The following is a 21,436-nucleotide window of genomic DNA, read 5'->3' on the forward strand; positions in this document are numbered from 1 at the left end:
CTTTTCCAAACCAAACTGCTCTGTTTTTCCTAGATCTTCTTTTCTTTAATCCAGGACGAGACAGCAACTGCAGGGGTTTGCTCCGCAATTCTGAGTGAGACGCATCAACAGGACCCCTAGAAAATGTTTGTCACACCTCTCCATTCTGCTGTGATTCAAACTGGAAAACGAAGGTTTCAGGAGAGAGTTTTTTCCACGTCCAAGAAGTAAAATCAGCGCTAGCCCATCTACATCATGTTGCCAGACAACCAGGGTGATATGCTTATGCAAACCCTTCATTTGGAAAATTGATATGTCAATTTCGCAGAAAACATCTTGTGCAGGTACAACAGAAAATGATTATTTGAATGACTGCACCCTGGACAAGGTTTGGAACATATGTTTTGCATAGATGGTATGTATCTTTCAAGAGAGTATATGCACAAAACCCAGAGCAATAAATCAACAAGACAATAGCTAGTCAAGGAGCCAAGTCCTGACTCATTTGGGACCCTTCATGTTTAAATATGAATACCTTGGTCCATTTCTTTCTCTAGGGTCATAATGCTGGTTAGGAGCTAGAAGTATAATTCAGCTTTCAATCGTTTTCTTGCAGGGGAGGCGATAATCTGAAAAGAGGTTCAGGGAATTGTCCCAGAATTTGCATTTGCTTTTGTACAAAAATATTTTTGGAGACAATCAAGAGTGTCCACTGTGGAAGATTAGCATGCCCAATGGTTTGAGTTTAACTTTTTTTACAAGCACACATCTTAAGACATATGTCGTTGTGCATGCAAATTATAAACCTACAAATATACAATATACATAAACTACAAAATATAGAGATTCTTTTCCTACTGTACTCTGCATAATTTAGTCTTACTGAAATATGAGTCCATGTAATCTTCACATCAGTAGTACCCACTTCCCAGAGTGCCATCCTATGCATATCTACTCAGAAGTCCTGCTAAAAAAATTTTTTTTGGGGGGGGGGGTTCCACAAAGAATCCTGGGAACTGCAGTTCACCCCTCACACAGCTATAATCCCTAGCACCCTTAACTACAGATCCCATAATTCTTTGGGGGAAAGTCATATGTTTTCAATGTTTGGTGTGTGTGCAGCTTTTACTCCCAGGTAATTGCATATAGGATTGTAGAATATGTGGGATGTCCCACTTTAATTTCAAATCCTCTGTTCTACACACATTGTTTTAACGGCGGCTGTTCTTTGGAGAGATAAACTGTTCAAATGTAAGTAATTATCATACCACTCACATGATTTAGTATTAAATTATGTGCCAAAAGAATCCAAAGTGTGCTGAAAAATATCCTTCCACAGATAAAGTTATTTTGCGCACTAGAATATCTGTCAAGCACACACAGTGTAACAAAGCAATTTGAGTGCAATCTCATGATGTTCTCATTTGAAAGTACAGAATGCAGATTCTGAACCAGGGAAGTTTCTAGGAATGGAGCAAAGTTCTCTCTTGAATAGAGTCTCCTACAGAGCTGCATAAATCACAGAGGCAGATATTCGGGGGGGGGGGAATCTAAACTGCACTCTGGTGAGCGACCAAAAGGATGCCCATCATTCGAACCCAGTGCTGAAGCAGCCCATGTCCAGGAGGCAGGAAGGCTTATATAATTCCCAGGCTTTGGTCTACAGAAACAGGAAATGTTTCTTCACTGGGTGTGCAAAAATAAGCACATTGTCTAACTACTGATCTTGCATGGGCAGAGTTGGAGGGATGGAGTGTGAACTGTCTTGACATACATAGGGTCAAACGATGGCAAGTTTTTCCCCAATTTATTGTATTACCCCTGGGGAAGTGACTGGGAAAAGCCAGCCATATGGGAGGGGTATTAATAAATATTATTATTATTATTATTATTATTATTATTATTATTATTATTAATTACCCCTCTATTGCGTAAACACGTATTTACAGGGGGGAAGCACTGGAATTAGTGTTGAGGGAAAGATCATGTGGACTAAGCAGATTAAATGGGGATAAAAAAAAACTAGAAACCACACAGTAAACTCTGGTGTAAACAAATCCTGATTCTCTTTTAGAGGGATGCAAATATCAGGTCACACCTAGGATTCTGGAATGAAGCAGAAATAGCTGATCCCCATTTTTGAAAAAGCCCAACTCCTGTTTTCATGCCTTTGGGTTGTGGCCCAAGCCTTTGCTGTTCCCCACAGGGAGACAGTGGCCATAAATACTTGTGATTTTGGGGAGAGAAAAGGGAACTAGGAAACACACAACACGCACAGTTTTCGCTGCAAAACAATTAAATATATTTATTTCCATATGAAAAACATGCATATTTATGTACACTTTAAAATCAACTTTTACATCTAAAATTCTTTTTTATACAAAATTTTGGTGAGATACAGCAACGGCTCAACATTGCAAACGGGCATGGCAGTAATCTTCACATTAAAAACTGTGGGAGCAGCCAACCCAAAAATTGTTTAAGAAAGGGCACCTGCACTTAGAATATATTAACCGTACTGAAGTCAGCTGAGATCCATAGAACAAAAGTTATAATCCTGAGCTCCTTTACTTGGAAATAAAGGCTGACAAAAATCAGTGGAACATCTTGCAAATTTGTTCCTGTACTTGAGTATCAAGTATCTTGCAACCAAATCCCAAACATGTTTATACAGGGATAAGTTCAACTCATTTGAAAAGGGACTTCCATGTACATATGATTAGGATTGTAACCTTAAGTGCAAATACACTAGCTTCAGTCGGTTGGCTATCACAGTAGTCTCTCTCTCTCTCTCTCTATTGAGACACATTGGTGACCATCGAAGATGGCCGTTTAAGAATCGATTCGACCGAAAACGACAGCGGTTCGTTGGTTGACAATTTGGTCATGGCTTGTTTAGTCCCCAAAAAGCCTTTTGCATATTTGTCAATGGCGAGTTTGTATTTTTGGTTTTCTTTGATGGTAGACTCTCTGTATTTCTTGGAGGCCCCGTCCAATGTTGCTTTTAACTCCGGCCCCGACTTGCTGTGGAGCGTCTGCTGGAAGAGCGAATGGAAAGGGCTGTACTTGCCGGGGGGCGGCGGGTGCTCCTTGGGGCTTTCTTTGCTGACCTTACAGAGCGAGTGTTCCTGGGGGGCCAGAGCGTCCTTGTCAGAGATCTGAGAGAAAGTCCTCTTAGGGGGCGAGAAGGCCGACCTGTCACAAGTCACTTGAGGGATATTTGGGAGTTCATTTTGAGGCGGCTGGATTTCTCTAGCATGAGGAAGCAGGAATGAGGGCTCACTCTTGGACGACATCAAATCATGCTCCGAGCTCGGACAGTCCTGACCTTGCGAAGCCTTGGGATCCCAAATCACCCCAGGTTTGAGGGACTGGACGGCGGTAGCATTGAGCAGGCACTGCTGGTAGAGGAGAGCGTCGTTCAGGGGGCCACATTTCGGCCACACCAGGAACCTGGAGGGCAAAGGATACTGCCGGTACGTAGTGGCGACACTGACGTTGGACGAAATCAGTTCCATGTTCCCTGAACCCGAATATTGCATCGTTAGGTCCAGGCAAGTGGGCAGGAAGCCACAAAACTCTTTACTGGGACCTTCAACGTGGTTAGGGCTAAAGGCAGTTTTGTAAGTGTTGTATTCGGCCCCATGCACCATGCGGTTAGGCAGGAAAAAGGCCGCCGCCTGGGTAGCTTCCATCATTTCTCTTTCTTTGAACTCCCTCTCAAGCATGATGTTCTCCAGTTCTTTATCAGCAAAAGCCCTCCTTTTTCTCATCCTGTCACTCACCGGAGGTGGCAAGGATGAATTCCCTCCAAGGTAGGGATCTGCTGGAAGAGGACGGTAACCTGGAGAGAGAGGAAAACAGAAACAAAGATGGACTCGGCTGTTTATCAAAAAAAAAAGTGTTCTTTTTATCAAAGGCTCGAGTAGGATGTTAAAAGAGTTACAAAAAAAACATGAAGGAGACAATTATTTGTTGCTCAGCCATTGGTGCCCTCAGTTCTCGCTAAAGTTTTGTTGTGGTGTGTACGGCACTTTGAAACATTCATGACAATTTACTGCTATCCTTATCAATAGGTGGCTTCATAATTACGAGTCGGTTTCAGTGACTCGCACTTCTTGACATGCTTCCTGAATAGCATCCCAAGCAAAACTTGTTAACCTTCCTCCACAATAAGCTGCAGATGCAGGATATACCTTTAAAGCATAATCAAAGGACATTCATTCCATCAAATAATTCAGAGTTACAATTCCAAGCAACTCTTAACAATCTACAGTGCCCAGAATTCTTTGAGGGGGTGACATGTTCTTTGAATTACAGGTATGTAGCCATGTTGGTCTGCCATAGTCGAAACAAAATTTTAAAAAATCCTTCCAGTAGCATCTTAGAGACCAACTAAGTTTGTTATTGGTATGAGCTTTCGTGTGCATGCACACAACAAACTTAGTTGGTCTCTAAGGTGCTACTGGAAGGAATTTTTTATTGTGTTCTTTGAATGTGCAACATGCATGAGCCGTCTTCAAGCCACAAGTTCATGCATCTCACGACGGAGGAAGAGATGCATGTTGTTCTTCTGACATTATACAGGAGGTGCAGAAATTGAAAGTGCAAGCAGCACATGGTTTTGTCATCACCCACACCAATTTTCGCCATGCCCAGAGCCAGGCTGCTAACCACACACACACACACACACATTAAGAGAGGCTCTTTACATTCCCGTGTTAGTTTATTGCTTCTGTTTCTTTGTTGAGGGACTTAAAATATCATCACCAAAGATATCTATACCTAATAGCTGGTGCATTTCTATTTTCTAAAGGTGAATCACTATCTGCACAGAGATGGTAGAAAAAAAGTCCAAGGAGTACTAGGAGAGAAGAGAAAGAAAGTTAAGACAAATAAGGGAAAGGGATGCAAGAAAGATTTTTCTCTTGGGGAGACAGTATGTTAGAGAGTGAGTGAAAGCTGAGCCAAAAGGAAAAAACATTGGAGGCAGATAAAAAAGAATCTATACAGATCTATACAGACCTAGGATTGTATTCTGATCTGGAAGCGCAAACTAAGTCTAATAACCTTTACTTCCCCAATCATCCAACATTAGATTAATATTCCTCCACTCATACAGCAGGACTTCCTCTGCTGCTCCTCTGGAATCCCCAAAATCAGCTCCACAAAGTCCTCCAACCTCTGTAGCAGTTTGGGGGGGGGGAATTCGGGGCTACAGAGGGGAGGGGAGGAAGGTAAAGCCCCATTCCATGAGCAGAAGTCAATTCCGCTCACCCACAGACACTACTGAAGTTCACCAACTGTCTTCATGATCTCCCTTCTCCAAGTGGCTTGGTAATTAACGTTATTCAAAAAAAATGGGATTCCAATACAATAAAAGTTATGGTAATAATAATTAATTAATAATAATAATAAATTTTATTTATACCCCGCCCTCCCCGGCCGAGACCGGACTCAGGGCGGCTAACACCAGGTATAAAAACAATTGATTAAAATACAACTTAAAAACAAGATTAAAATACAACTTAAAATGCAGCCTCATTTCAGCAGAAACTCAAATAAAAAACTGTTTGGGGAAGAAAGTGTCAAATCTTCACCAAGGCCAACTATCCAGGCTGCTCCTATGTGGGCCAGAAAAAAGACAGGGAAGTCCCCAAACAGGGGTTCCATCACAGAAGGAAAAAAGGAAAGAGGGGGAGGGAATCAAGTTGATTCCAAGCCGAAGGCCAGGCGGAACAACTCTGTCTTACAGGCCCTGCGGAAAGAAATCAGATCCTGCAGGGCCCTGGTCTCATGAGACAGAGAGTTCCACCAGGTCGGAGCCAGTGTTGAAAAGGCCCTGGCCCTGGTTGAGGCTAATCTGACTTCCTTAGGGCCCGGGACCTCTAGGATATTGCTATTTATGGACCTGGCTGGGCATACCAGGAGAGGCGGTCCCATAGGTACAAGGGTCCTAGGCTGCAAAGGACTTTAAAGGTCAAAACCAGCACCTTAAACCTGACCCTGTACTCCACCGGGAGCCAGTGCAGCTGGAAAAGCACTGGAGGAATGAGTCCTGCAGCAAGGACCCCATAAGGAGCCTCGCTACAGCATTCTGCACCCGGTGGAGTTTCTGGGACAACTTCAAGGGCAGCCCCACATAGAGCGAGTTACAGTAATCAGGCCTGGAGGTGACTGTTGCATGGATCACAGTGACCAAATCAGAGCGGGAAAGGTAAGGGACCAACTGTTTGGTACGGCGGAGATGGGAAAATGCCGCCTTTGCAGTAGCTGCAACCTGCGCCTCCACAGAGAGGGAGGCGTCAAAGGTTACCCCCAAGCTCTTGACAGAGGGCACTGGCACTAATTGAGCCCCCGCAAGAGATGGGAGTTGCCCCCCCCAACCCCATGCCACCCTGACTCAGCCAGAGGACCTCTGTCTTCGAAGGGTTTAACTTCAACCCTTGAGGTATTCAAGCCATTTTCAGTAATTGGCATTGGCCTACAAAAAAACAGCCCCTTCAGTTAAGAATTTGCGCTGTTCTTTTTTTTCTGATGGCACATAAACTCAGAGCTGCATTTAAAAACTATGAAAGCTAGACTCATTTGCTGCCGGCTTTTAAAGATTTGGCAGCATCTTAACATTTCATATTAAACTGGTCTGGGACCAGGAAGTGGTCGTATTTATTGTGCTTCCATATGGCAGTTTGTTGTGGAATGAATGCTCCTCACGCATGGGCATTTTCTTCATTGTCCACACAACACCATTGGCATCAGAGTGACAGCCTGTTGTTTTTCTCCATTTAAATCCAGTTTCACCCATTCCGGGGGGAAACCCAGTATTATTATTATTATTATTATTATTATTATTATTATTATTATTAACATTATTATTAACCCCTGTTGTTTGCAATATCTGAATGAGCTGTTTAAGGTATTAAGCCACTATCTGGGAGTGCTCTTAGTGCAACCCATATATATTTCACTGTGTATCCTAAAATTATTGACTGCTCACAAAATATCCACTGTTTTGAACAGGAGATGAGCAGCCCAGTTCTATGCCTATTCACTCCAAAATGAATTCCAGTGAGTTCGGTGGCCTTTATTCCCAAGTATTTCGGCCGGGACATGGAAGCTGTGGCCCTGCAGATGCTGCCAGGCTCCCCTCATCCCCAGCCAGCATGCTCAGTGGTCAGGGATGGTGGCAGCTGCAGTCCCACAACTTATGGAGAGCTAACGGTTCTCCATCCCTGACTTAAGGCAACTACATACATACATAGCCCAGTCCTTTGTTTATATATCCACAGGTAAGTCCTATGAAGTCCAGCAGAACTTGCTCCCAAATAAATGTGCACAGGAATGTTACTGTAAGTTGTAAGTTTGCAATGGAGATGCAGCAAAATCAAAAGCAGTTTTGTCATTGACTAGGACAGGAATTGGTTTGCATCACCAATGTCTGCCATACAAGAAAAGAAGTTCAGTCTAAATCCACAGATTAGTAAAATGTGCATCTCTCTCTCTCTCTCTCTCTCTCTCTCTGTATATATATATATATATATATATACAGCTAGTTTCCCAATAGCTGAGCTTGTCTTGAAATCATTAAATATAACTAACCATTTTTCTATTAGAGGAAAAACAAAACTTCAAATATTGTCATAGTGTATTAATCTTGATATTATACTAGCTTTTGTTTATATTTGAAAATTTGGAACATTTGTTGAAGATACAGTTTCCCCAGATAATAAATTATTGGTTTGTTTGTTTTTTGTTGTTGTTTTTTCAAAAGCAAAGGATCTCTTACATTCAAATTCTCAAAATATTTTCTCTATTCAGACAATCAACAGATTAAAACCCAAGCAGAAAGTGGCAGACAATTAAAATGCATGACATATTTGACAGAGATGGCTTGGTGAGGGTTGGAGATTGGTTTACTGAGTCATCATTGGTGTTAATTGGAAGTTGCTTGTGCCAAGTTTTTGTTTGCTTTTAAATTTTCCCCATTGTTTTTCCTCAATATTTTCTGCATTTCCATTAGTGTTACCATTTCCTTAGATCCTCAACCAACCACTACATGACCTCTACATGATTCTTTCCAGCAGAATATAATGCATTTATGAATATTGTCCTCGGCTGATTCCAATTCCTTCTGTGCTCCTGGTGCAGTCATCAACAAATTGCCATACAAGCAGCATCTATTGGGTGTTTTGGTTTATTTACATGACCCCACACAGAATCTCTTCTGCTTGAGCACACTAAAATCAATGGACTTCAGCACATCGGACTCTGCGTTGTTAGCTGTTACAATTGGGTTGCTTTGTCTAGCTTCCTGAAATCTTCTATATTCAAGTTAATACAGGGAAATGCAAAGGATGAATATTTCAGTAACAATAACCAAGATATTTAAAAACAGAAAAATTCAAAGTGCTGGAGTGTCTTACCTTCCAAGATGCTTTTTGCCAGCAAACTGGGTGTCCGGACTTGCCTCTGATAGACTGCCTTGCGCTCAAAGTTGCCCTGTTTCCCTGTAAGGCCCTTCTTATCCTAGTAGAAAGAGGGGAAATGAAGTTTTAAAATCACCAGCTCCCCAGATTATTTCTCACCCCCCATGAATCCATGTCGTACTCTTTTTAAAATTGTGATATGAAAGAATAAGAAAAGAACTTTTCCAAATTCATAAAGTAGGCTTCATTTAATAATAATAGTCATGAGAATAATTGGCCCTGATTTGCATGAGTATTCATCAACACTTATGCAGGCTCTAACCGCATTATTCAGAAAGAAGGGACTTTCAAGTCAAAGTGTTTAGGGCCCAGGTGTCGAGCTATGGCTCTAAGCATAGCGTAGCACTCAGCTTCTGAAGACAAGCGAGAGGACAAATTATCTAGCAGGGTCATGCATACAGCATATTCTCCTTTCCCTGCATACTCAGAAGTGTCCAAGTGCAGCTACTGCTAAATAAATATGCATGGGATTGCAACCTTAAACATCAGCTGCTGATAGGAAAAAAATTAAGTGTGTTTAGCTCTGCAACTGAAATAACATTAAGGACAGCAACTGAATTTGGCAGGGAAATGTTGAAAGTGTTCAAATTCAGGATTTTGGAGAACAGATCAGAGGGGCAAGGAAAAATGAATAGGCCTACTGCATTCTTGAAAATTTAAACGGGGGGGGGGGCTAATTGTGCATGATTCATGACTTCCAAAAAAAAAATCTCATGGCAGACTTCATTTTGTAAAACACTGAATGACAAAGATCTGACAGAGATTAAGGCCGCTAGATCGAAAATAAAAGGGACTCTACATTTGATTGAGATACTCTGCCTATAGCAGGAGAGTGTTTTAAGAAAAGTGCTCAAGTTCCTGTGGAACAAGCTAAAAACAATGTTAATCGGGAAAATGTCGACTGTAAAATGGATTTTACAGTCTGGATTCGTTTGGCAACAAACCCAGATTCTACCGTCTGGATTCGCTTGGCAAAGGAAATGTGCCTATCGCGCCTTTAATCATCTCTGAAGGCTGGGAAATCCCAGCAGGGAAGGCAGAGATGCAGGACAGCAAGGAGGGCTCGTCGCTCAAGTCCTAGTCCCCGGAGTGAAGTCGAATCAGCCAGGCCCGACAGACCAGGTCGATGTGGGACCCAGAGCCGCATTAAGTAGACCCCGGTCCTGCCACCTCAAGGCCACAGTGAGCCACCACCGGTTCACTGCCGTCGATCAAATGCCAAAACCACAACCCCCGCCTGCCCGCCCTATAGACCGGTTGGCTTGGAAGCGAAATTTCCTTGCTTTCGAGAAGGGCGAAGATCCACGGCAGGAAATGGAATTAATTCTGAGCAAAGGCCGTTTAGATCGCAGCTCGCAAGAGCGCTTAGGGCGCCCAGCAGTTTGCATCACCCTGAAAGCGAGGCATCCCCTTCCTTCCACCTGGTTGCTTGCCTTTATAGGAGAGAGAAAGAAACGGGGGGAGATGGCAGGGTATTCGCGGAGCAAAACAGGAAAAAAGCAGCGGGACGGAGGGCTGGAGGAAGAGCTCTCCGCCGGGTCCCCGTCCGGGCGCTCACCTCGGTGGCCTGCTGCCGGCGCAGCGCCACTTGCGCGGCCATCACGCGCTGCCTCTCCACCACCAGCAAGCAGTTGGCGCACTGACAGTCCCGCCAGCGGCAGAAGCGCTTGTGGCCCTTGAGGCAAGACACCACGCCGTGGTTGCGGCAGCGCGCGCACTTGGGCGTCCGGCTCAGCTTGCGCGCAGGCGGCTCCCCGGAAACCGCCGCCTCGATGGGCGGCTGCGCGCGAGGCGGCGGAGGTGGAGGCAGAAGAACGCGCCCGCCCGCTCCTTCGTCTTCCTCGCGGTCGTCGTCGTCGTCCTCTTCGTCGCCATCCTCCTCTTCCTCCTCCTCTTCTTCGTCAGCGTCGTCGTCTTCGACAGCCTCCAGTCGAGGGCCAGGCGGCGGCGGCGGCAGCTCCAACCCGTCCGCGTCTTCCAGGCTCTCCACGTCGATCTCCCAGACGTCTCCGCTGCGGGGAACTGGCGTCCCCTCAGCCATGGCTCGCGCCGCGCGGCTCCCGCCTGCTCCTCCAGCTCGCTCACTGCAAGGCAGAGAAAGACAGATCGATAGATCGAGCGAGCGATCTTTGGGTTAGGCGCGCAAGAAGGAGAGTCGCATTTGCGCCGCGCGCGGCCCTCCGTCGCCCCCTAGCCCGCTAGCCCAAGAGACACTGACTGACTGTCAAGTCTCGCCGAAATTCGGAGGGGTTTGCTTTCGAGTAAGTGTGTAGTTCGGAAAAGGACCCGACCGAGAGGGTTTTTCTGGCCTCCTAACCTGCGCTCTCTTTCTTTCACGCGCCCAAATGCGCGATGCAGCTCCCGCTCCACTCGGTCTCGCCATCGCCCAGCGCTCAACACATTTCCTCACTGGAAGAGTTATTTTCCCACCACGCAAAATTCCGACTCGGAGGCCGAGCGGGATTTCTGGCCCGACGTGCGTGCTTGGGGGGGGGTCCCATGGCAGGGGTAGCACGTAAAGGGGACTCGCTCTTCCTGCCCCAGCGGAAGAGGGGGGGACCGCCCCACCTCGGTGATCTCAGGTGTCGGGAAAGAAAGAGACGGGGTGGCGCCTGCTCCTTGCGAGCCTTTGGGGCAAGAGGGGAAAACGGCGCGCTTGGGGGCCCAACTCGAAGCCCACCAGAAGTCTCCTTGGTGGCTGCCCCCCTTGCTCTGTCCCCAGGGGCCCGAGCGGGCTCTTCCTCTCGCCACAAGCCCACCTGGATGACGCAGCGCCTCAAAAGAGAAACTGACGGGATGCCTCTCACCTGTGGCAGAGGGCACTTCTGTCCAAAGGCCTTACATAAGCTTAGCGCACGCGCGCGCGCACACAGAGCAAAAAGGGTAACAAGCTGTCGTCGTCCCCCACCCCAACAAAAGGCCCGTGAACACAGGCGATGAGTTCACTTCTCCAGGGATCGGTTTACTGTACTTCTCCGGGGATTCTTCCTGCCCGGTCTCTGCTCAAGGCGCAAGAGCCCTGCGAGGAGGGACACGTCTGTGTCTAGCCAGGCTAGCTTCTCGGCAGGCCGGAGAGGTGGGCGGCCCTGCCGGCCCCTTCCACGTCCTTGGGAAACAGGCCGGCAGCCTGGCGGCGCGGGTCCTTCGTAGGCACTTGTCCCAAAGCAGTTTGGGCCAGTGTGTGTGGGCGCGTGGTCTCTGAGCATGTGAAGGCTGCCTGGGTATTAAACTACATGCCAACAGCCTTTTTTCTCCACTGCACGCGCCTCCTAGGATTAAAAGCAGGGCTCGATTGTGTGATTTTACTTGGCACGCACCGTTTTTGTTAACACTGCTTTGTCGAAAGACCCTGCAAAATAGGACGTTGGAAGCTTTTAATGTGTGTGCGTGTTACACTGTATATATTATATATCACTCCTGTTGAAGTAAAGATGATCATCCTGCCACTCTTTTTAAAACACTGAAAAGAATTTAATTTCATGTATTGTTAAAGGCCAGTCTACTCGGAATAAAAACCATCTTCCGCTGCCTTTTCAAGGATGAAACTTTGGGAAAGTAGCAGCCGTCCCACGTGCAGCTCCTCCAAAGGCACACACTGGTGTCCTGATTTGAGCTTGGAGACTGCTGGGGACACCAGCTGCCACGCTAAGCACAATTTGTTAATTCTGAAAATCCCGTTGATTTACTGGATTTCCTAGTGCGCCACGTTGCCACGTTAGCTGGATATAAATGCAATTAAAATAAATGAATGCAAATCGGTGATTTGTAGATTGGTGGGTACCGGTACCTTTCCCCTCTAGTCCCATTCCATTCAGTAACTAATTGTTGGCATCCGTCTGTCTCGAGAGACAATGGAAGTGCAAGTGCGCCACCGAAGATAAACTCACACACTGTCGCAGGGTATGGTACGGCGTGAAGGAATGCTAGCTGGAAAGGAACGCGCCGATTTACAAATCACTGAAACGTTTACTTTGCCCAGCGTGCACGAGCATAAACCTGTCATTGTCAGAGTATATTTTCACGGTACAGAACTGCGTTGGCCAGGAATTTGTCATGTGTTTTGGCGGACTATCAACATCCTCCCTTCTGACCTCCGTATTTTACTGGTCTGTTTTTATGATTTATACTGTTTTTATCTGCTGCTTAGGTTTTATCTTTGTTTTACTTTTATTTTTATTTGTTTAAGTAAGTGTAGATTGAGTTTTAAATTTCAGTCATAGGTTTTTAAGGGGGTTGTTTTAAGTTTTAGTTTTGAGTTTTTCTTGTCCTCCACTTGGGAGAGCGTCGGGGCCGAACGGCAATTAAGAAAACTTCCAAAGCTGCGACCGCTTTTCATCTTTATCTTCCCTGCATGTACTCCCTGCTTTACTGTTTTATTATCTCAGCTAACGAACTGAAGTGAGATTCTTACCAACCTGATTGTAAACAATCAAATAATGGTGACAACCCGGAGTGGCTGTAAAACCTCAGGCTTCCCTAGGAGTAACCAAAGACCTCTCTCCAAAAGAGTTGCCTCAAGGGAAGTGCAATTAAAATCCTCTCGGCTCCACAAGAAGAGGGATAAGGTGGAGTTGTTTGAGAACCAGCAGAAAACCGAAACTCCCCCCTCTCGTATGGAGTTTCCCTTCAGCCACAATGAAGGGCTGGCAGTGGCAGTGCAGAGAGAGGACAATGTTGAGGAATGTCAAAACCCTGGGTCGATAAAGTTGAAAGTAACCTCTAGTACACCTGGTGCAGACTCTGAATTGCTCCCGGAACAGAGACTTAATCCTCAACCTCCTCCTGAACTATCCCGAGTCCAAAAATTGGAGGAATTAATGTTAAAACAAATTTCAGAACTGTCTTCGGGAAACTCTAAAACACCAAAAGATTTATGGTTCCAATCTACAGAGACAAATGATGAGGATTTACCTGTAATTAAATGGCTTATGCTCCTAACTGAGGACATTGAGCATATTAAATCCTATCTAACTACCTGCACAAAAATCCTTACTATAGTGACAGATATCTGTAAAACCTCCTGTGAGGAACCAGGCAGAGTGATTGTTGGACTGAGTAACAACAATTTTGTCCCTACCACCTGCAAAAACAAATCATTGAGGAAGTCCAAGAGTTCCTGCAGGACTACTGCCTTGAAAAGGAGACCTCCTAATGTTAAAAAGAGCAAAAATGTTAAAAATTTTAAGGCAGGGCGCTACAAAAAAATGGATTTTAAAAAACTTTTTAATCTCCTCAAGAGTACCACAACCCCCAGGTCCAGAGGGGAGACTGAGAAACACCTTTCTAGCAAGCTATCCAAACAAGAACCTCCTACAAATTCCCGCACTGATGCTGCATTGAAATGCCTGGAACCTTTAGCACTTGGACCAACACTTAACTCTAAGCAAGACCTTATGATCCAAGACCCATGGTCCCATGTTCTATCTGTAGAAAAAACCAAGCCCCCTGAGAGGAGGACTTTGACAGATAACAACTGGAAATTGGTGTTGTACCAAAACAAGCTTGTTCTATCAAACTATCCTAAGCCCCCAGGTCTTCTGTCACAAGAAGAGCGTAAAGCTCACCTACTGAACTTTCTAAAGATCTACATACCTGGTATCCTCAATAACCCTACTGATTTGGCCCAAGTGGAATATCTATATTTCAATGGACTCCTTGCTAGAGCGGTGGTCACATTTTGCGACGGGGGACTGGCAAAATTGGTGTATAAATGCAGAGAACATCTGATCACAAGTGGTGTAAGAATATCAAGATATTTTAAAAATGAAGCACCTCCAACTCCACTTTTTCTTCAAACTGCAATTTTGCCAAACTCTCTCCGACACAAGGTTGACCAACACGCTCTAATTGACATAATCTCGGCTGATGAAACCGTTAACCATCCCACTGACTTGGCCGCTAAGGTCCCTCAAAAGCTGGATTCTTCTGAACCTATGTATGCGGTGAATCAGGGAATCATCCTTGACAGCTTTGATAATAATTTACTTCATTCTTATAGTGCTCTTACACAAGAAGCTCAAAACGAAATACTCTACAAAATTGATACCCTTCGTTTCTGTCTGGCAAAACTGACGAAGGAACAGCTGGAACTACCCAAACAAAACATCCCTGACTGTGCTCCATACCATCATGAGCTGGATCTGTGGGTTGGGAAGGTGTCTACTCCACCCTGCCATCAGGTGGTTGCTGAGGTGAACCCACTTTCTCATAACCAGGAGGCGATAATCTCTCCACCAGACCCAAGCTCCAAACATCCCTCTGAGGCCAATAGGGCCACAACATCTGCTTGGGACAAAATGAGAGAGCTTAATGATCTCGAATTGGGCTCTCCATATAAAGTGCCCCGTATGGATGTGTCTCCTTGCAATCATATTCATCCACTCTCTTCAAATGTGAGCAGGCTCCATACATCCATAGACATCATCGAATCGGCAACAGAACCAGCTGAACCAGCCCAACCACTGAAAGAATCTTCGTCCGCATCAGGAAAAGTGCTGAATAATACACCAGTGCCTATGCAGAGAGCTCCTTCTAGGCAACCAGTACAGCCAACAGACCTCAGGGCAAATCATCAAATGAGGGATGATTCTGAGACATCAGTAGGCCTGAAGATGGGCTCAACAGAAGACCCCTTGGGCCTTATAAATAAAATTACCTGCCCAAGGAAGCGTCAAAGGAAAATTACTGAGTTTGTTAGAACTGGAAATCCCATGAATCCTGACCCCCTCCCCCTCCCTTCTTGACCATCATACTTCCAGACAGATCAATCTACACTTTCATTTCTGTGCTGGAACATTGCTGGGTGGAGGGGAAAAAAATCAGACCCAGAATTCTTAAAGTTTTTAAATCTATTCCAGATTATATTGTTACAAGAAACATGGGAAGATGAACTAATGGAAATGAATGGGTATGAACTTCTTTTACTTCCTGCATGCCCATCACTCAAAGGGGGTCGTGCCAGAGGTGGCTTGGCCATAGCAATTTCACTTAAACTGCACGCTAAACTTACTCTTATAAAATCCTCCCCCCCTTACGCGATCTCAGGTCTGATTTTAAGTAATAAGGTAGAGTTAATAGTTACAAACGTATATTTTCCGCCAGGCGGCCAAACAGCAGATTTATACTCTAGATGGGGAATTTTGGATGACCACCTTACCTTCTGTTATACTAAATACCCTAACGCCCTCTCCGTAATGGGAGGAGATTTTAATGCGCGTATTGCAGCAAACTGGGACTCACTTAGTAACTCTAAATGGTGGATCACACCTGACCACCTAATTTTTGATCTCCCCACCCATGTTTTTAGGGAATCTAAAGATTCTAGGGTGAATGTGGCAGGCACTCTCCTTTATCACTTAATTTTACGATTGAATTTAACAGTTCTAAACGGGAACTGTCCTCCCGATATCCCAGGAGAATTTACTCATTTAAGTTCATCAATGAGCAGCGTCCTTGATTATTTTATTGTATCTAAAGAGGCTTTCCCAAAGTTTTCTTATTTTAAAGTTGAAAATGTTCAACTAAGCGACCATCTTCCCTTAGTTGCAAAAATGTCGATTGATTGGGCACTGGTAGGAAAAAGGCACCCTACTTACATAGGAATAAATGCGGCGATAAGAGTCAAAGGATCTAAATGGTCTGCAACGCAGGCACAAAAATATTCAGAATTTTTTCATCAGACGGTAATACAATCTTATCCTGAGTTTGGTTCAAACCTGCATCAACATCATCAAATTATTAATCTATTTTCCAACTTATTGAATGACCTTACGTCCTTTTTTACTGTCCCCGCTCATCGGATTAATCGGGTTCATTACAAGATAGGTGCCCCGTGGTTCTCTATCCAATGTAAACAAGCCAGGCAACTTCTTGGTGCCATTTATAACGAATACAAGGCCACTGGAGCGGAAGTGCTTCCTAAGGAATATTACCAGGCAAAAATAGCGTATAAACAAACGCAAAAAAGGGCTAAACAGGAGTGGCAATCGAACCGATGGCAGGAACTAGTGGCTGTCTCTAAGTCTCGGAATTCCCGCCAATTCTGGGCTTTAGTTAATAGTAAATCTAGACGATACCCATTAACAGTTATCTCTGCTCCAGTATGGGAAGATTATCTGAGGAGTTACTTTACTTTACCAAATACCAACATTAATTTAAAGGACGATTTTTATGACCACCTCCCCCTCTGGCCAGCCATTGACCCAGCTGAAATTTTAGATATCATCTCCGAATTTAAAACCGGTAGAGCTCCTGGCCCCGACTTGATTCCAGTGGAGCCTATAAAAGTTCATGCAGAATGGTGGGCAAAAGTTCTAGCTATCACGTTTGATGCCGTGAACAACAGTGGTAAGATTCCAAAAATATGGAAGGAGGCAATTATTATTCCGATCTTTAAAAAGGGTGCACCAGAAAACCCAGAGAATTACAGGAACATCAGTTTACTGTCCATAATTGGGAAAATTTACGCACGTTACTTGCTAAAAAAGCTTACAAAATGGGTGGAAGATAATAAATTGATTGGCTTTGAACAGGCGGGATTTAGACCCAATCAATCCACCACTGACCACGTGCTAATTTTACATCACTTAGCTCAAAAATACTCTTCCCCAAAAAGAGGACAACTTTGTGCGGCCTTTATTGATTTAAAGGCCGCTTTTGATAGCATCCCCAGAGAACTATTGTGGGAAAAATTAGCCCGATGGGGAATAGACAGAAGGCTTTTATGGCTGATAATCCAATTACATAGCGGATCGGCTGCCAGGGTGAGACTTACCCCTGCTGGCGACCTTTCAAATTCAGTTCCTATCAATAAAGGAGTGCGCCAAGGATGTATACTTGCCCCATCTCTTTTTAATCTTTTTATCAGTGACATGAGGACGCCATTGATAGAATCACAGGAAACTATTCATGCCCCACGTCTAGCCCAATATCGTTGTCCCCTTTTACTTTATGCGGACGATGCGGTGGTCCTATCCTTTTCTAGAGTTGGCCTAAGGAGAGCATTAAATATTTTTGATTCATATTGCAAATCCAATCTTCTTACGATAAATCACGCCAAATCTAAAGTTTTAATTTTCTCCAAAAGCCGGAGATCTTATAACTGGAAAATAAATGGAACACCTATTGAGCAAGTTTTTAAATTCCAGTATTTGGGAGTATATTTGCAATATAACATGGTCTGGAAGGCACACCTCACCTATACAGTAAACAGAGCGAAAGCTTTTTCATTTGCGCTTTTGCGCTTCTTCTTTTCAGATGGAGCCTTTCACATCCCATCCGCACTAAAAGTCTTTAACGCTAAGGTGATCGCCACATTGGCTTATGCGATCCCATTATGGGGGCCTTTTGTAAATCTTAACCCTTTGGAGATAATCCAAAACCAGTTCCTGAGACGGTTATTAAAACTACCCCGATGTGTAAGCAACTCGGCGATACGTCTGGAATTGAATATAACATCACTTGAAAGCACCCTATGGAAACGCATGTTTAGTTATTGGTTGTCATTATGGTATAGACTCCCTAACCATTATCTACTGCAGTGTCTCTGGAGAGATAATTTTCCCAGCCCCTGGGCAAAAATTCTACACTCTAAACTGGTGTCCCTTGGATTATCACCATCTGAACTACTGGGAATGGGTTTAGGCCCTGCCAAGAGAGCTGTTAATATAAGGCTAAAGGAGGTTGATCTCCAGCTTAACATTCTGACAGGAGGTGGCACCTGTTCACCAACAAGCCTGGGGTTAGCACCAATAACGAAATTACCATCTTACTTATCTTCTATTTCTGTGGCGGCGCATAGGTATGCCTTTATCAAGGCCAGATTTAATGCCTTTCCTTCTAATGTCATGGACAACAGACTCTCAAATGGCCAGATCTCATTGCTATGCAACTGTAATAGTGGTTCCGTAGAAACATTACAGCATATACTTTTTTCCTGCCCAGCTTATTCGGCAGCCCGGTCTAGATTTCTGTCCCCACTTCTGATAGGACAGGCTGATAGAACCCAGGAGGCTAAATTAATTCATTTATTGAATGATGAGGAACCGAGTAGATCTCTTACAGTCGCTAGATTTTTGATAAATGTCCTATCCCAGAAAAAGAGAAATGGGTCACTGCATAGTTTCGATACTTTAACTAATACTAAGTATCATTAAGAAGAAATTAAGTTATTAATCAACTCTTAAATTAAGTTTTAACTGAATCCCTATGCTGTATATGTATTAACTAAATTGAAGTAAAATGTTGTTCTTGATGGGTTGCTAGATTTGATATTGTTTAAATTGCAGTCTTGCTGCCTCGTGTTTTTTTTTTTTTTTTTAATTGTCTTACGTCAAGTTGTTTTAAATTCTATGTTTTGTTCGCTTGTCTGATTTGTTCTTGATATGGGCCAATGGCCGTAATAAATTTTACTTACTTACTTACTGTCATGTGTTTGCTGTCCAAACACGGAGAACCTTGCAGGTTTTGGGAGACATTTTTTTCCAGATTTAGGCAGGATAGATCCCCCCAAACACCAGCAATCGCTGAACGAATCTACACCTTTCTATTTTCCAGCATGAAAGGACAGTGGCTTCTTCCACTCAGCTCTGCGCAGGTGGAAAATGGCCATCTCAGGATGCTACAAAATATCCTCACCTCCTGTGGCCTTTGACACGCTCGAAACTCATGTATACAAAAGTGACACTTCCTTGTGTGTTTTGGGCTGCAGCCTTGCATGCGTACAGATCCCAAAACCAAAAGAAAACAGGCTTGGGTTTTTGTTAAATCCGAATCAACTCACAGGGCCTTATTTCTAAAAATCTAATTAGGGGGTGGGCTGTCGCTGCGTCTAGCAAGGAAAACTTATTCCCGGTTAAGGAGGACGCGCGCGCTCTCTTTATTCCTTTTTGCCACCTCCCCAATACACCGCGCCACGACAAGCGATTCCAGAAGAGCAAATTTCCACAGGTGCTCCAGGAAAAGGCAGAGTGAGCTAGAGAGGAGAAGAGGCCGCTGCTGAGCGTTGTTACCATCAAAATATTAAGAACCAGTTATGGTAGCGAGTAGCCACTCGCCTGGGGAAACTCTGGCTGTCTGGCTCCCTGCGCGCCAGCGAGCAAGGGCGCACCCAGCCGCGCAGCTCCCCATTGCCAAGCGCCCACTCACCCAAGCGACGCGTCCCGGCCACGGCACCCAGTTCCGCCGGTGCTGAGCTGTCTTGGGCGCGCGCGGAGAGGAAAGCCTCGTCAAAACGCCGCCAGCTTCATCCCTCCGGGCAGCCTGCGCGCCGGACAAGTCTCTGCAGCTGCGATCTCAGGAACCGGCTGAGAAGGGGCGCCCGATCTCCCCGCGGAGGAAGAGGGAGGATGAGGCCCGGGGACGGGTCCGCCAGGCTCTCCTGGCCACGAACCGCGATGCGCGCAGCTGCTCCCCAGACCTCTGCGCTGGCTGTGCGCGCGCCTCTCCCGCTGCCCGGTATTATCCGTCCCAGGGCCCAGGACGCCCGGACACCCCATTGGTGGGTTGTCAGGCCGTGTGCTCCCTGATTGGCTGTCCGGGAATTCAAATGGCTCCTCCTCCTCAGCTGCCCGCCCCTCCTGTTTTTTTCCAGGCTCGCCTGCAGCGGTTTTCTTTTCTCCTCTTTGCAGGGTCACCTTTTATTTACCAGCAGCAGCCAAGGAGTTGTGCGTGAAAGACTCTGTTTGCGACCAAGGTCTGGAATATCATAACATATCATATCATATCTCATATCACACACACGCATGGAGGCTTGAGATGCAGGATTGGGGAGGTGAGCGTTCTTTTTAGAGGCCAAAAAGGAGGGAGGACAGGACACGCACGAATATCTTCCAGAAGTTGAACTGTAAAAGCCGCAGGGAGAATCCCTTACTGCAGCTCCGAGGTCGCAGGAATAAAAAGAAATCTCAGGAATCCGAAACCAGTTTACAATCTCTGCAGCTAATGGGGATTTTCCTTCTCAGGTGCTAACGATTAATTTATATATATATATATATTTAAAAATCCAGGCGCCTGAACAAATAATATTATATTCCCGACGTTCCTATTTAATTTTCGCTTCGAAGAAAACAAAACCCCAACGACAACAGTGGGTTTGAATTGATCGGGATTGCTTCCAGTTAAATCCGGCGAACAAGTTCGTCCCGATCCAACTTCCATTGGTCTCAGTGGGAACTAAGAGCGATTAAGGGACAGTGAAATTCTGTGCAGGGGTGACAATTTGAATGAAATATTGGGGTGGGGCAAGCCCTCCCCGCACAATCGATCACAAGACAAGTCGCGCGCGCTATTTGAATGACAATGCCCATCGTCGGGGGGGGGGGGGCTCGCCCCCTCAAATATCTTAGGGGGGCTGAAGAGACCTCGGTCCCTAGGAGTTGGTTCCTACGATCCCATGTAAGCTTACTCAGAAGTAAATCTTTTAAGCTGGATTTACTCCCAGGTAAGTGTGCATATGATGGCGCTATTAGTCTGGATCCAACCCAAGATTTTCTACGGTGAAAATAAAAATGAAATGTTTATTCTGCTTTCATTTTATTCTTAGTTTGGTTTTGGTTTTTATTCTCCTATAGAAAATGAAGGCTGTAACTCTTCCTGGTGCGTTAATTTTTCTTTTCGAAACTAATTTATTTCCCACAAGTGGAAGAAACACCTGAAAGAAAAAGGCCTTGTTTATTCTGAAATTATGAAAACAAAGAAAGAGTTTGCGTCAAATGGAGTATTTAGATTAAATCAACATCGCCACTAGTTGTCGGTACAAATTATATATACAACGGTTTTATAACAAAATAGAAAAATGTTTTCTATCAGCAAAATCATGACCTATGTTCAGAGACAGCTTTATACACAAAACACATAACTTACGTTTATACTATTTATATATCTATATCTTTTGCAGGGTCATATATACATACAAACAAACGCCAGGAAAACTGCCTAATCTTCCTCGCTTGACTAAACTTTCTAGTTTAGGG

General features: G+C 44.8%; 1 protein-coding gene across 1 annotated transcript; it reads right to left on the reverse strand.

The window, feature by feature from the left end:
• Positions 1 to 2,257: 2,257 nt before the first annotated feature.
• On the reverse strand, positions 2,258 to 19,893 carry DMRT2 (doublesex and mab-3 related transcription factor 2). Its single transcript, XM_033173675.1, has 4 exons — positions 19,611 to 19,893; positions 10,024 to 10,549; positions 8,403 to 8,505; positions 2,258 to 3,823 (listed from the first exon to the last, which is right to left on the reverse strand). Exons 2-4 carry the CDS (start codon positions 10,504 to 10,506, stop codon positions 2,775 to 2,777), a joined length of 1,635 nt encoding a protein of 544 aa, XP_033029566.1. The 5' UTR covers positions 10,507 to 10,549; positions 19,611 to 19,893; the 3' UTR covers positions 2,258 to 2,774.
• Positions 19,894 to 21,436: the final 1,543 nt, after the last annotated feature.

This window comes from Lacerta agilis, chromosome 16, assembly GCF_009819535.1.
Source record: "Lacerta agilis isolate rLacAgi1 chromosome 16, rLacAgi1.pri, whole genome shotgun sequence".
NCBI lineage: Eukaryota > Metazoa > Chordata > Lepidosauria > Squamata > Lacertidae > Lacerta > Lacerta agilis.